Here is a 16658-nt window from a genome sequence, read left to right as displayed (position 1 = left end):
TTCTAGCCAAAAATCGATTTTGTCCTTCATCCTTCGGATATCCTCTTTCTCCAGCACTGCAATAATCTCCTTAAAACAATACCGCCACCCCCTTCCCTTTTCATCCTTTGCTAATTTTCCAGAACACTTTGTACCTAGGGATATGTAACACGTAGTCCTGCCTTCTTTGAGCCAGGTCTCCATTGTAGCCACAACATCATATATCCACATGGCAATTTGTGCCTGTGACTCACCAGTCTTATGTACCATACCCCGTGCATCCTCACACACGCACAATAAGCCTGATTTAGACTCTCTTATTATCTCCTTTACCCTGAGCCCACCTTTTAACTTATTATTCCCTATTCTAGTGATATTTATCTCTCCAAGTATTCTTTGACCCTTGTTGATTATCTCTAATACTCTCCCCTGGTTCCCACACCCCTGCTGAGTTAGATTAAACCCTCCCCAACCCTTGTGCCAACAGCACTAGCAAAACAAACAGAGCCAGGGCTGAGTTCCTTGTGGTCCTGGTGCAACCCAATCAGCCTGTACAGGTACCATCTCCCCCAGGGCTGCTCCCAATGTCCCAAAAATATGAAGCCCTTCCTCCTGCACCATCTTTCCAGCCACGCATTCATCTGTCTAATCTTCCTACTCTACACTTACTTGCGTGTGGCACTCGGAGTAATCTGAAGATTATTACTTTTGAGGTGCTGCTTGCTAATTTTCTAACTAGCTCCCTAAATTCAGACTGCAGGATCACAGCCCTCTTTCCACCTACATCATTGGTACCGACGTGGACCACGGCTGCTGGCTGTTCAGCCTCCTCCCTGAGGGTGCTCTGCAGCCAATCAGTGACATTCTTGACCCTGGCACCAGGGAGGCAACACACCATCTTGTATTCACAACTGCAGCCACAGAGACTACTATCCATTCTCCTAACTATTGAATCACCTATCACTATTGCTTTTCCAGACTTCCTTGTACCCCACTGCACAGCTGACCCACCCATGGTGCCACTGACTTGGCTCCGGCTGCACTCCCCAGATGAACTATCACTCCCATCAGTATTCAGAACTGAATACTGGTTGGAGAACGGGATGCATTCAGGGGATTACTGCCTGTTCCTTTCTAACATTCTGGTGGTCAACCCTTCGCTCTACCCTTGCATATTCTTAAGTTGCATGGTGACCACATCTATAAACATGCTATCCATGTAATTCTCAACCTTACGAATGCACCACAGTGACACAAGCTGCAGCTCAAGTTCCACAACCCAGAGCTCAAGCTGCTATAGCTGATGACACTTCCTGAATAAATGATTATCCAGGACATGGAAAATGTACTGGAGTCCCCACATAACACAAGATGGGCACACTCAAGTTTGGAGCAGCCCAGCCATTTCTCTGTTAACTGATAACCTTGTAATTGTGATTAAACCTTATTGGTGGCAATAAACTTCCTAATATTAATAAACCTTAACATGGACACATGACCAGAATTTTTCCCATTTTGTTGCAAACAATACTTTAGATTGCAGTGATAATGCATGTTTATCCCATCTAAACAAAAAATAGGAAAGCTTAGCACAGTTTTTTTGTCTTCTAAGCTGAATAGTTTAAAGCTTGTTGAGCCCCAAGTACCCCAGTGTCCTGTTGGAGATCACAAAGCCTTAGCTCTTCTAAACTATGGCTAAAAGGCACTGTCCACTTCACAACAGGTAATTTTTTTTGAGCATAGCGATAGGTTTGGATCAGACACATACCCGAGTTTTAAAAAAAAGTCTGCTTATGCCTGTTCTAGATAGAAGATTCAGAAAAGATGTAGTTAATAATATACAATAAGATGCACTTTGGAAAACACTAGTCTTGCATTGATTGGTGCCTGGAATAGAAATTGTATAAGGCCAGATTTTAAACAATTGAAATCTTATTTATTGAGGCGCCTTGTCGTAAGAGTGATTACATTTGTGAGGTTACGGTTGCATTCAACACCAATCCAAAGTTTGTTTAGCAAGTTAGTTTTGACTATATAGTTTTACCGTGGTAACATTTGCCTTCTGTATTGGATGGTTTGTTGTAATTAGTTACTTGGACGGCTATTAATGTTATTGAATCATTAAGTAGTACGTGCATATGGTTTTACAAGAGTAAATTCAGACTCTTAAGTTGAGCGTATAATAATTCCCAGTGAAATTTACTGAAATTCCAGATGGTTTGGCTTTTAAAGTCTGGCTTTATTTCTCAGTTGGTAAAGGAAGGAATGCACATCGTCAAATGTTTTCCCTAATGCCGACTGAACTCTGTTCCGCCAGGCGATTAATTTTGGACGATCTTTCAGTATGTCACGATCTGCTCCGAGTGGCTAAATAATTTAAAAACAAAAGATGTAAATTATTCTGAATGCTACGTTTTCAGCCGTTTTCTTACAAGAGCAGGGAGACATGATTTCTGATCTCAAGTGCATCGCTGTGAAAAGGCCTGAAGCAAAACCATAGAGAAGTCATTGATTTACTTATATTTACAATTTAAGAGCAGATCCTACTTGGACCAGATTAACATATTTTACCTTGAAGCTTCCCAGTAACCAAATCTCAATTTTCATGAATTATTGAAATTATATACATTTTTCAGGATTACTTGTGGGCAGCACCATGGGATAAGTGCCACTACGCAGCTAAGTGCCAGTGGTGGAGCCCAGGTTGGATTTTATGGCCACCCATGAGCGGATGATCTCTGATTGATGAAAGGTTAAAAGGAGAAATCAAATGGTGGAATTGCTGCTTTTAGCCTTTTATTCTGCAGTCGCTTCTGCAAGATAAGCTCTGTGCTGGTCAATACCAATCGCAGAGTGCTATCAAAAAACACAAAGGAGGAACAGATCTAAAATTTGTGATGCTTCCTTGCACATGTAACCAGAATATTTTCAATGTGCAGTGTGGTAATTCTTAGACTTTCTCATGCTGACCAACTATGGGTACAATGGATGGAGTCTGTGCTAAAAGGAGGCTAACTTAATAGAGTTTACGTATACAGAACAACCAGGTGCCTGAGAGATATTTATTTTTCTTCTCATCCTAATAAACTGTGATTCTCTGAACTGCCTCAATTCTTGTTTTTTTTTTAAACTACCCCTTCCTCTGCCCTGTTTCTGCAGGAGCACCAGCCCACCCCTACTTGGACCATTTCTTCCAGCTCTTGGTATGTAGGGAAGCACCATCTTGTGTTCTGTTCCACCACATTCGCCCATAGCTATGGGCTTTTTTCACTAATTTTTAAGTAGTATGTCATAAATGATCAGCTGTCCTTTTTTACTTGACAGGCACCTTGATGTTCATTCTTGGTCATGTGCAACTTAGAATTATCAGAGAGGAAAGCATGATTTTCTTAAAAAAAAAATTAAAAGAATGAAATTCAGGATTAAGATCATCAATTTTTAAGTTACAGCCCAAAAGGAACATGAGAGAGGCAGAATTATTGCTGACATACAGCAGGTTGTATGTCGAGAAGATTCACTAAGATAGCTACAGCCCAAGAACTGCTGTCAATGTTGACCCAAAAAGCCAAGACTTGATCTGATGTGTTTAAGGAAAACGTTTTAGGAATGAAGCTGAAACTTTGTGAATTTTATTCTTGAGTGTGAGTGTCAGCAATAGTTTCTCTCCCTAAATGACTGCAAAAAGGCAAGTGGCACTTTGTTTGGCAACTCTTACTGCTACCTCTTACCATGTCCAATCTTTGGAGATCAATTAGCGTGGGGTAAATAAATGACAGTCTAGGACCACTGCGATTGCTTACGGTATGATCAATTATACTGACTACATGTGAATAATTACACAAACAATTAAGGACAATTGAAATGAAGATCAGTGCCTGGCAGAACCAGACCTATTTTTTTGTTTAATTCGTTCCTAGGCTGTGAGCATCACTAACAAGGCTAAGCATTTGTTGCCCATCCCTAATTTCCCTTGAGAAGGTGATGGTGAGCCGCCGCCTTGAACTGCTGCAGTCTATCCTAAACGCTTAAAGAGCAACTAGCATTCTGGGCAGACGCCATGTAGAGATGGCTCGTTAATATTGGTACCACATGGTAGCATCAGCACATTTAAAATACTGTCTCTTGTGCTATAGCTACCTCACAGCAGAACATTGTTACTGCATTGATTGTTGATCCATTGTAGGATCACGCATTAGAGCCTGGATGAATTTCTTGTTTCAGAATCCTAGGTTTAATGTCAGAGGTGTAGGTTACAAACGCGTGCTTAACTTCACAATTTGGAAGCTCACTAAAATTGGGCTATGATTAAATGCATATTAATACCATGTGGTAAAGGTAAAAGTTTTCCCTTCATCTCTCACATTTTGGCTATTTTATCCTCTTCCCCTCCAGAATGCACATTTTATTGTGTCCTAGCAATGTCAACCGAGTTACTCAATATCAGTTTTGAAAGGCATTTGAAAATCACACCTGCATTAGTTCACAGATGGCCAATAGATCAGCCAATGTAATCTCATCACCACAGAGGAAGGGTTGTTTCTTCAGAAACATAGATTCCAATATGTCCAAGGTTCCTTTCAATTCAGACAGAGCTTTGGTCAGCTTCATCTCATCAACTGGCTGGCCTGTCATCCGAGGCATCAACATCTGCATGAATATAGTGCAGAAATAAATAAGTGATGCTCCAAAACACTGCACCAACTCCCCAATCATAGAAGCATAGAAACTTTCATGTTTCATGGAAGGAGGCCACTCAGCCCATGCTAACTCTTTGAACGAGCAGTCATGCTTAGCTCCGTCTCTCGTTTTTGTCCATAATCCTGTAAGCTGCTCACCTGCAGGTACCTGACCAAATCCCTTTCCAGGTTGTGCGTTCCAGATTCTGACAACTGAGGGAGAACCATTTCCCCTTATGTCCCCAAAAGATCTTTTTGCATTGGCATGACAAAGGCATATCACCCTAGGCCACTATCACACTATCTGACTCAAGCATGGCATTGGTGAAGGGCTGGGTGCAGATTATTTTAACAAGAGAATATGAGGTGTGGGGAGACTTAAATAATGGGAAAGAAAAATAAATAAGATGAAAGTTACATGTGTACCTTTCATGAGTTGCATGACAATGCATGCTCAGCTAGTTCATGATATTGATTTATTATGTTACTTCCTCATCTCATTGAATTGATTTGGTCTTACACTTTAGGCAAATGATCTTGTTAGTGGTCAGATGGTATTTGCTGCCTCTGTCAATGCAAAATGGCAGGATCCAGGCAGCAAATCATACTACACATGGTGCACACAGAAATTCATGACATTTATTGCACACTTCTCCGTGATAATCATTTGTCCTACTTGACACCGTGATTATCGTTAAAGTCAAATTGTTTCCCTTAGTGTATCTTGCTTTCCTGGTGTCACAGACTTGTAATTATAATATTATAGATAAACTGTAATCTCTTTTAAAAGTGGACAAAGAGAGTCTTAAAACATGACTCCCAGAAGTAACATGACTTCTCTTGTGGATTCCAACTGCTGTCAGCCAGACCGTCCTTATCTCAAGAAGGATTGCCGGACGCTTGAAATTCAAAAATTCAAAGGCGTGAAAAAAAACCCTTTTACTTCTGAGAACAGGAAACAGGATGGGACTTCAAAGGATCTCACCATAATTGACTCTTTGCCCGGTGGAATAATGATACCTAAATTAACATAACAGCCAATTTGCATTTTTTTTTTCAAATTATGTAAAAAGCAGCAATTTTGCTATGGCAGTTTTGAGAGATGCTACCAGCCGGCAGCTCTCAGCTACAAAACATGTGACAGCTGGTGTTCCCTGCCACCTGAGGTTATAGAGAAAGGTTCCCAAAGGGAAAATATCATAGTTCTGCTAAAAAAAAGAAACCAGGCAATCTTGAAGTGTTGTACTGACAGTAGCCATAAAGAAAAAAAGACTTTTACCTCTCTCCTCAAAGCTGACCTGCTGAGTCCACCTTTACAGGCAACCTCCAGACAGACGACTATAGAAGCCATCACAGCTGCTGAATATGACTTCAAGTTTCAAACCCCTTACTTCGGAAAGAAGGAATTCAAAGCAACGGGTGGCGACGATATCTCACAGAAAGATGAGATTTCAAATTGGTCTAAGTAACTTTTTTATCTTTATCTGCTTTTAATCTTTGTACCTGTATTTTATTTAAGTACTAATGACAAAATTATTAACTAAGTAGCTTTCAGCAGTAGTCTTGTAACAAACTAACCTTTATCTTAAGACTAAAGCTTGTCTGCTTTAATTGAATCACTCAAACTAAAAGGGGGTTACATACACACATACAAATTTTAAGCTCATGCATCAATTTAAGGAAATGCCTTTTATGTGGCTGTGCAATTGTTCTTCAAGTTTCTTACACCTGGATTCTGATCCTTTAAAGCTGTAAAATACCTGCATGCATGTTAAACAGGACCTTGTGGATTGAACTTTTATCTCGTACCGATAAAGAGCACCCAAGAAAATCTTCAGTCGGTATATACACCCTTTAGCAATGGTATAAACTGTCTGCTCATCAGTTACTTACAGGTACACTTTCATTTTACTTATGAGTCTAGGCTGTAGGTGCTTCCTCCCCTGTGTGATTTGAGCGATAGAAACTTCTTTGGGAACCATGGAGCAAACTCTCTGCTTGTCTCTCTACTCTCCCTGCATTTCTAGCTCAATTGTACAGCACTTCCTGACACTGTCGTAGAGGTCAACTCGCTCAGCAAAGACCACAGCTCCAACTTGGTACTAACCTGGTCTAAAAGACCCAGTTTCACACTGGGCGGAACATTCAGCACTGACACCATTAGAGGGGGATTTTTAGGTAGACTTGTATACCACGTGACAAATATGTAGTTGTTATTAACTTGGGAAGAAGATTTTAAAAATAAAGCTTAAGGAAACAGATCTATAACGTTAAATTTAAGAAAAGGACTTCTCTTTTAAGTTTAGTTGAAAAATGCTCGCTATTGATAAGAGATCCAAAAAAAGGGGGCAATTTTAATTTTGGGTTGAATTTTCTTACCATTATACATCATGCCTGAATTTCCTTTTCATTGAATTCAATGCAAAGGAACAATCGAACAAGGTATATAATGGGCAGTCAATTCATTTCTTTCCTTTTTATTGCTCAGAGTTAATATTACCCCTAATGAATCGAATCTAAATCCACCTTTATGACCAGGAATGGGTGGGTTGTCTTATGAGGAAAGGTTGGACAGGCTGGGCTTGTATCCACTGGAGTTTAGAAGAATAAGAGGTGACTTGATTGAAACCTTTAAAGATCCTGAGGGGTCTTGACAGAGTGGATGTGGAGAAGATGTTTCCTCGTGTGAGAGAATCTAGAACTAGGGGTCACAGATTAAAATAAGGGGTCGCCCATTTAAGACAAGAGATGAGGAGGAATTTTTTCTCTCTTAGGGTCTTGAGTCTTTGGAACTCTCTTCCTCTAAAGGCAGTGGAAGCAGAGTCTTTGAATATTTTAAGGCAGAGATGGACAGATTCTTGATTAACAAGGGGGTGAAAGGTTAGCAGGGGGTTGCAATTAGATCAGCCATGATCTTATTGAATGGTGGAGCAGGCTTGAAGGGCCAAGTGGCTTACTCCTGCTCCTAGTTCATATGACATTGAACCCATGAGGTCAATGCAATATGTGTCACCTGACAGATATTTGACTTACCTGGATTTTCTGAATTAAAACTCTGGCACAGTATAAGGTTCATTTGGTGTACTGTATGGAGATATTTTTTAAAGGAAATTCAGAGTTTTTAATTTGTTCGTGGGAAGCAAGTGTCACTGGCTAGGCCAGCATTTATTGCCCATCCCTAATTGCCCTTGAGAATATGGTAGTGAGCTGCCTTCTTGAATTGTGGTGCAGGTAACCCATAGGATGAAAGCATATGAACTTCCATTTAGAGTACTCCTTTAATACCAATGTCCAGAGGCAAATTACAGCTCAGGAAAGTATGCTGTCTGGAGAGTGGTTCAATACCTACCTCCAGGATGAAGACTTTAGCTGTGTGATACCTCACATTGGCGTGCTGCCATGCCATGTACTCATCCACCTTTGCCCTTTTCATTGGTTCTTGAGGGTACCAGAAGAGAGGGGTATTGTACTTTGTTGCCAGGTACTTCAGAATAGCAACACTGCAAACAAAATTCTTAATACCAGTAAAACAAAATATTTGAGTGTTTTCTACATTTGAATCTGCTTCAATCTGTTTTACTATTGATAACCTGCGTAATGATGATGTGCAGTCACTCATTTGCAATCTCACCGTGAAGCAAACCAAGCTTTGGTGCCTTCTTCATTCTCAAATTTTGCTTAGATATTTTAAAACCAAGTGTTACCATCAGCGCCCATTAGGTATAATTCTCGCTGTTCATTTCCATTGTCCTCTGCTTTTATTACCAACTTCCAGCATTCATGACTTATCATTTTATCGCTAAGAATCAAGCTACTGTGTAACATCGCTATGGGGCCATTCTTGAACTACCCCAACTTATATCGCCTGATGTAACATATGTAGGAGTGACTGGAGACTTAAGGAAAGAAAGGAATTCTACAGATAGGATTATGTTTTGTACCATATCAAAGACTGTGGGAAAGGAACTAGAAGTTCTTTCACAGGGATATACTGTTCTACAACCTCTTGCGTTTGGCCGCATCTTCAAATTGAGATTAATGTACTGTACTGTCATCTTTGAAAATTTCAATCCTGTGATTTCCTGATTCATTCTATCCGCCTGCAAGCATCAGATTTTTTAAAATAAGGAAAAAGTTTGATAGCACCGACTTTAAAATATAATAGTACGCTTATATTCACATGCAGTTCTGGCACTGAGTCCAATGATCACTTTTTCATATGACAGTGAGAACTATAATGGTTGCCAAGTGCACCAACAACAACAACTTGCTTTATATAGAACCTTTAAAGTAGCAGAAGATCCTGTGGTGCTTACAAGTAATTACCCCATACCAGGAAAGTGTACGTGGGTGGATATTGTGCGAGAGCTTGTTGGGCATGTCATTTTTTTAAAATTCATTTGTGGGACGTGGGGCTTCGCTGGCTGGGCCAGCATTTATTGCCCATACCTAGTTGCCCTTGAGAAGGTGGTGGTGAGCTGCCTTCTTGAACAGCTGCAGCCCCTGTGGTGTGGGTTCACCCACAGCGCTGTTAGGAAGGGACTTCCAGGATTTTGACCCAGCGACAGTGACGGAACGGCGATAAATTTCCAAGTCAAGGTGTTAAGTGACTTGGAGGGGAACTTCCAGGCGGTGGTGTTCCCATCTATCTGCTGCCCTTGTCCTTCTAGATGGTAGTGGTCGTGGGTTTGGAAGGTGCTGTCGAAAGAGCCTTGGTGAATTCTTGAAATGCATCTTGTAGATGGTACACACTGCTGCTGCTGTGCGTCAGTGGTGGTGGGAGTGAATGTTTGTGGGTGGGGTGCTAATCAAGCAGGCTGCTTTGTCCTGGATGGTGTCAAGCTTCTTGAGTGTTATGGGAGCTGCACTCATCCAGGCAAGTGGGGAGTATTCCATCACACTCCAGACCTGTACTTTGTAGATAGTGGACAGGCTTTGAGGAGTCAGGAGGTGGGTTCTCATCACCTTTGACCTACTCTTGTAGCCACAGTATTTATATGGCTAGTCCAGTTCAGTTTCTGGTCAATGGTAACCCCCAGGATGTTGATAGTGGGGGATTCAGTGATGGTAATGCCATTGAATATCATGGGGCGATGGTTGGACGTCTGTGAAGCTCCCCATGATTAAATAATCTACTAACTATCTAGACTTACATATGAGGAATGTTCTTTGTATTGTAGGGTATGTGTGTTTATCACAGCAAGATAAACTATTCAAGAAAGGAAGGAGAATGAGAAAAATAAATAAAAGGCAACACTCACCTCTCAGTCAGAACAAAACCATTGTCCTCAATCACTGGCACTTTCTGCATTGGGTTGAGTTTAGTAAACTCTGGACTTCTGTGCTCATCTGTTCAAATAAAACAGATAAAGATTAACTAGGAACCAAAGTAGTTATCATTAAAAAAAATCAGATATATAAAAACTAAAGAAAGCAGTGCCTCTTCACCCTGACTTGCTAGTGGCTCAGCAGTGAACTTTGTCCCCTCTCCTCTTTAACCCCATGACCTTATCTCGTCATTCAATTCTGCAGTTTTAGGAAAATTTACAGAGACTTCCCAGACATTTGCTACATCTTTAAAGTGTATTTTACTCGTTCATAGGTTAGGGAAAGGTAGCTAACAGGATCTCAACAAACTATTAAACGGCTCAGATAAAGTTGATCCAGAACATTCTTCCAAAGTAAACCCATCGGGTGAGAGCTGAGGATGTGGAGTGCACTGCCCAAGAGGTGGAAATAAGATTCAAAATGAACTTGCAAAAAGGAATTGGATAGGTAATTAAAAAAAAGAAAATTTGCAATACTATGAGGAAAGAGCAGGTCAGTGGGCCTAACTGGATAACTTTTTTAAAGAGCCAGAACTGGCATGAAGGGCCCTCGGTGCTTCATTCAAGTGGTGTTCAACATGGAGAGGCATTGGGTCATAATTGAGGGAGGGCAGGAGGTGGAAATAAGGAGGTCGCCTTGGTCATGTTTGAGCTGATGCTGCAAGACTTCATGGAGTATGGAATCAATGTTGAGCACTCCACTCTGCCCCATCTGAAGATCACTGTGCTGTCACCTCAAAAGATGGCGATGGAGAAAGCTACCATTCTGAGAGTATGACTGATCAGCCAGTTGCTTGACATAACACTCCCAGATTTTGGCACACATCTCCAGGTGTTAAGAGTAGGACTCCACAGCGACCAACACTGGCGGTCTCTGATTGTGTTAGCTTATTTTGTAGCTGCCTGGTACAACTGAATCACTCCTTCAGAGGCTCTAGGTAAGAATAGCAGATTTCCTTCCATAAAGGAAATTTAGCGAACCAGATGAGTTTTTAAACCACAATTTGGTAGTTTCATGGTCACAATTACTGATACTACTTTTTAAAAATAATTTAATTCCCTATTTATTTAATTAACCGAATTAAAATTCTCCAGCGGATGGGGTGGGATTTGAACTCATTAATCCATATCTCTGGGTTAACAGCCGAATGATACAATTATTCACCAACCTACTGTACTTTTTAATTTACTTGGGACTCCGAACTCGCTGTGTAAATTTACCAACTGCAGTTGTGCACATGACTTTGAAATCTCTCTGTTTTTGTGGGGCTCATTTCTAACATTAACAGGAGGAGGAAGGAGGGAGGGAGGGGGCGGGGTGGTGCTGAGTTTGAAATCTCGGGGGCTGACTGCATGACCATGACCACCACCACCAGCCACCCACCCATCCTACCCTACCCTCCCTCCCTCCCTCCTTCCTCTTTTCATTCGGCAGGAGAACAAACACGCTTCCATTTTCTCACTCTTCCGGAGGGCCACGGGCTTTTCAACGTGCGGGATTCCGGTGCGTCTGAGGAAGATGAGCACGGCCCTGCTGGGCTGGGACAGCAGGTCGTAGTAAACTCGCAAGGGAAGCCGCGAAGCCATGTGTGTGCGAGCAGTCCGCCAGTTACAGCAACAGCTACAGCTCCGCCACCGCAACTTGCAACATGGGAGTTTTGATACAGTGTAACCGACAAGCGGCAGATCAAAGGCTTTCGGGGGAGGCGCTGTAATCGACCACTGCGGGACGGATACAGTCCCCGCTGTGGAGTGCAGACACTATTAAACGGTTCAGAAACACCTCCCCCCTTTTCAAGTGGGGGGTGACTGCCAACTCCTGTGTATATTTCTCGTATCCCCCTCCCCTTCCCCCGCACTCTGAGCCTTTTGCAAGCATCGCTTTCACGTGCCAGAAACAAACTGCAGAAAGACAAATACCAGTTTCACCCACTGAAAAGGGCCCCCCCCCCCCACTACCGCGGAGCTCACCCACACAGCAGGGTTTATCACTTGGTTTTATAACGTCCTTTCTTGCTGAGTATCGCCCCAGTTATTGTAGATTCTTGACGTTGACCAATTTCGCAACCCTGTCTCCTCACCCAGTTTATTGCCTACCCACAGTAGAGGGCTCTTACCTCAAACACTTGAATGGTATTGCCCCATTGCTGCTGGACAGAGGGCTTACTCTCATGCACTGAACCATGGGTATTTTATCCTCCATTTACTTGCATATTTCCATTGCACCCTGCGCCTGCTGGCTGTTTTTGCCTGCAAACGTAAATCAACGGGTAAAAGCAAAATACTGCCGATGCTGGAAATTAGAAACAAAAACAGAAAATGCTGGAAAAACTCGGCGGAGAGAAAAACAGGGTTAACGTGTCGAATCTGTATGACTCTTATTCAGAGCCTTAAATTAAAAGGTGCTGATCTTCAAATAATGGGTGGCTGGCGTGTATGAATCCTTGGCTATGCTGTGCAGCAATACAATTTTGTGCAGTTGCGATCTTTCTGCTGATGCTTAGGCTTTTATTTATTTGGACCTAGGTATTGTGATTATGACTTTAAGGGAATACAGATGAGCAAGTACAGCAGCATGCAGCCAGCGGCTAGTGTACGATTTGTAGCTGTGCTGTCTCTGTGAGTCATGGCTGCTATATCCCTGAAGTAGATCTGTCTGTTAAGTTATCCTGTACTGAATCACAGAACAGAATTGTTACGATCTAGAAGGAGGCCATTTGGCCCATCGTGTCTGAACTGGCTCTCTGAGCATTTTAACTTAGTGCCAATCTCCTGCCTTTTCCCCGTAACCCTGCACATTGTTTTTATTTAAATAATCATCCCTCTTGAATGCCTCATTTGAACCCGCCTCCACCACACTTCCAGGCCATACATTCCAAACCCTAATGGCTCGCTGTGTGAAAAAGACTTTTTCTGTATCTTCAAATAATCCGAACCTACATATATTTTACCAGTCCTGGGATTGGTAATTCTGTGTAAAGTAGACATAGAAACACAATACTAAGTAGGCTGAAATGAAGCATACTAAATTCCACCACTCACCTTCAAGTTAGCTTTCCAGGCATTCCTGAGGTCAGTGCTGTCCCCACAATTTGCCGAAAATAATCCAGATCTTTCTGATTATGTTCTCCTTCAATTTTTTTTTCTCAATCCCTCCTTTTAAAGGCGTAGACGTGCTGGGGTATAGGTGTCTAGCCCAGCTCCCTGGCACAATGCAGCCAAAGATTTGGCTTTGATTTTGGCCGTTTTTATTTATATGAAGGTCTACTTGCAGCTATTGGATTTAAATAGTTATCAAGTAGGGAGGGTGATACAAAGAAGTTGTTTGCATAACCAAAGTGTTCAGTAACTGCACAGACATACTGAATGGAAGTCAGCTCTGGCCAGAAGCATCACAAGGAGCCCCACTCTCTTCCTTGAACTGCCATGATCTCTAAATCAGTTTAGTTCTCTTACATATATGAGTGGGTCATTTTGTGCTTGTGCGACTGTAACTTAGTTGAGTATCACAAAGCTGTTTTGAATTAATTGGCCAAGTGTTGGTCATTCTAGTGTAGAACCTCATTTACGTGGTTATTTTATGTATATCAGAATCATAGAGTTATACAGTACAGAAGCAGGCACTTTGGCCCATTGTGTCCATGCTGGCGATCAAGCACCTATCTATTCTAATCCCATTTTCCAGCACTTGGCCCGTAGCTCCGTATGCTATGGTATTTCAAGTGTTCATCTAAATACTTCTTGAATGTTGTGAGGGTTTCTGTCTCTACCAGCCCCTCAGGCAGTTTGTTCCAGATTCCAACTACCCTCTAAACCTCCTGCCCCCTACCTTAAATTGATGCCCCCTGGTTATTGACACCTCCACTAAGGGGAAACATTTCTTCCCATCCACCCTATCTATGCCCCTCATAATTTTGTCTACCTCTATCAGATCCCCCTTCAGCCTTCTCTGCTCTAAAAAAAACAACCCTAGCCTATCTTTCTCTCTTCATACCTGAAATGCTCCAGCCTAGGCAGCATCCTGGTGAATCTCCTCTGCACCCTCTCCAGTGCAATCACATGCTTCCTATAGTGTGGTGACTAGAACTGCACACTGTACTCCAGCTGTGGCCTAAATAGTGCTTGCATCTGCGTTAAGCCCAAAAAGTAAATGTTGATGGGTTAACTAGATCTGGTGAGATTGCCTGATTCACATTCACATTTGCGTGCTTTTTATTAGTAGTCACTGGATAGCAATCTGGACTGGGAAACCCGGTTTAACTTTTTTTCTTTTTTGGCCAGGTAACTGAGTCTGATTGTTGCAGAGTGGAGATCCTGTTCGTGGACTTGTCAAGCCTTTGCCCTCTCACAACATCTGGGATTCGGGAAACATAGGCACTGGGATGAGCAACCTGTCTCTGTGGAGATTGACCTCAAGCACGGTAGTACTATGGTGTGACAGTTAACCTCACCAACCCGCAAGTGCAAGGAGCTCCTGGACCTCTATGTCACTAAGATTGAGACTATCCGTTCATCTGCCTTTGCCACTTCCTTCACTAGCTCACCAAGCCAAATTTCCCCTGAGGTTTTTCCCTGCCCTATTTCTGAACTTGCATCTTTCTCTCACTTCTATCCCATCTACCCTTACTCTGAACTCAGCTTGCCTATTTGGCACACCTTTACAGCTCATTACACCAATCCCACCAAAACTGCTGACTACCCAACTTCCCTCCCTGGCTCCCATGGTAGCTAATATTGTTATTGCTTCCGTCTCCTCAGGTTCTGTCCCCCTCCCCTTCAAATCTGCCATCATCAGCCTCTTCCTCAAAGAATCCACCATTGATTCATCTGTCTTTTCAAACTATTGCTCCATTGGAACCTCCCTTTCCTTTCAGAAGTCCTGGAATGTGTTGTCACCTCCAAAATACGTGCCCATCTTTCCCACAACACCATGATTAAAACCATCCAATCAGTGTCCCCTTCTCCTGCCACAGCACAAACAACCCTTATCAAAGGCATAAAAAAGCATTCTGTGTGACTATGGACATGGTAAAGTATCCCTCATCCTTCTTGACCTATCTGTGACCTTTGACACAGTTGATTGCACCATTCTCCTTCAACACCATCTAGCTATCATCTAGCTGGATGGGATTCCTCTCAACTGGTTCCATTCCTAGCACGTTGTAGCCAGAAAACCACCTACAATGGATTCTTTTCCTGCTCTCGCCCTGTTACCTTTGGTGTCCCACAAGGATCTCCCCTTGGGTCCCTTCTATTTCTCATTTACATGCTACCCATCAAAGGCATCATCTGAAAGCATTAGTTTCCATATGTTTGCTGATGTGACCCAGCTCCCCCTCGCCACCACTTCTCTTGACCCTTCCACTGTCTGTAAATTGTCAGACTGCGTGTCCAGCATCCAGTAGGAGAGGAGCAGAAACTTCCTCCAATCGAATATTGGGAAAACTGAAGCCAGCGACAGAAAACAAAGGATAATCATCGATGGATGTTTTTGTGAATGGAAAACGGTTTCCAGTGGTGTTCCACAGGGCTCAGTGTTGGGGTCCTTGCTGTTTGTTGTGTATATTAATGATTTGGACATAAATGTGGGAGGTATGATTGGGAAATTTGCAGATTATACAAAATTTGGCCATGTATTTGGTAGTGAAGAGGATAGCTGTCCACTCCAGAATGATATCAATGGTTTGGTTGAGTGGGCAGAAAAGTGGCAGATAGAATTCAATCCGGAGAAGTGTGAGGTAATGTATTTGGGGAGGGCAAACAAAGCAAGGGAATACTCAATAAACGGGAGGATATTGAGAGGAGGAGGAAGTGAGAGACGTTGGAGTACATGACCACAGGTCCCTGAGGGTGTCAGGACAGCTGGATAAGGTGGTCAAGAAAGCATATGGAATGCTTTCCTTTATTGGGCGATGTATTGAATACGAAAGCAGGGATGTAATGATAGAACTGTTTAAAACACTGGTTAGGCCACAGCTGGAATGTTGTGTACAGTTCTGGTCTCCACATTACAAAAAGGTCATCATTGCTCTGGAGAGAGTGCAGAGGAGATTTACAAGAATGTTGCCAGGACTTGAAAATTGTAGCTATGAGGAAAAATCAGATAGGCTAGAGTTGTTTTCCTTAGAACAGAAGAGGCTGAGGGGTGACCTAACTGAGGTATACAAAATTATGAGGGGCCTAGACAGGGTAGACAGTAAAAGTTTGTTTCCACTAGCTGAGGGGTCAATTACCAGGGGGCATAGATTTAAAGTGATTGGTAGAAGGATTGGAAGGGACATGAGGAAAAACGTTTTCACCCAGAGGATGGTGTGGGCTTCTGGAATTCACTGCCTAAATTGGTGGTTGAGGCTGAAACACTCCAATTCATTTAAAAGATACTTGGATCTGCATCTGAATCACTGTAACCTGCAAGGCTATGGGCCAGGTGCTAGAAAGTGGGATTAAAATGAGCGGCTAGTTTCTTTTTTTTCTGGCCGGCACAGACATGATGGGCTGAATAGCCTCTTTCTGTGCCGTAACTTTTCTATGGTTCCATGGTTCATTGTCTTAAGTTCCTGCTACAAACTCTGTTTCCTGACTACTCACTTCCTCCCTCTCCCTGGCCACCCGAAGGCTGACCCAGATTGTTCACAACCTTGATATTCTATTTGTCCCTGAGATGAGATTTCCAACT

The 16658-nt window shown here is 42.4% G+C and overlaps 1 protein-coding gene across 1 annotated transcript; it reads right to left on the bottom strand.

Moving 5' to 3' along the window:
* Window positions 1–1893: 1893 nt before the first annotated feature.
* Window positions 1894–11685, bottom strand: gstt2 (glutathione S-transferase theta 2). The gene is made up of 5 exons (XM_041203566.1): window positions 11446–11685; window positions 9917–10004; window positions 8005–8155; window positions 4450–4626; window positions 1894–2346 (listed from the first exon to the last, which is right to left on the bottom strand). Exons 1-5 carry the CDS (start codon window positions 11567–11569, stop codon window positions 2206–2208), a joined length of 681 nt encoding a protein of 226 aa, XP_041059500.1. The 5' UTR covers window positions 11570–11685; the 3' UTR covers window positions 1894–2205.
* Between the last annotated feature and the right edge of the window lie 4973 nt (window positions 11686–16658).

This window comes from Carcharodon carcharias, chromosome 13 (genome assembly GCF_017639515.1).
Source record: "Carcharodon carcharias isolate sCarCar2 chromosome 13, sCarCar2.pri, whole genome shotgun sequence".
NCBI classification, from domain to species: domain Eukaryota; kingdom Metazoa; phylum Chordata; class Chondrichthyes; order Lamniformes; family Lamnidae; genus Carcharodon; species Carcharodon carcharias.
The sequence above is the reverse complement of the archived record's forward strand: the minus strand, read 5'-3'. Positions and strand labels throughout refer to the sequence as shown.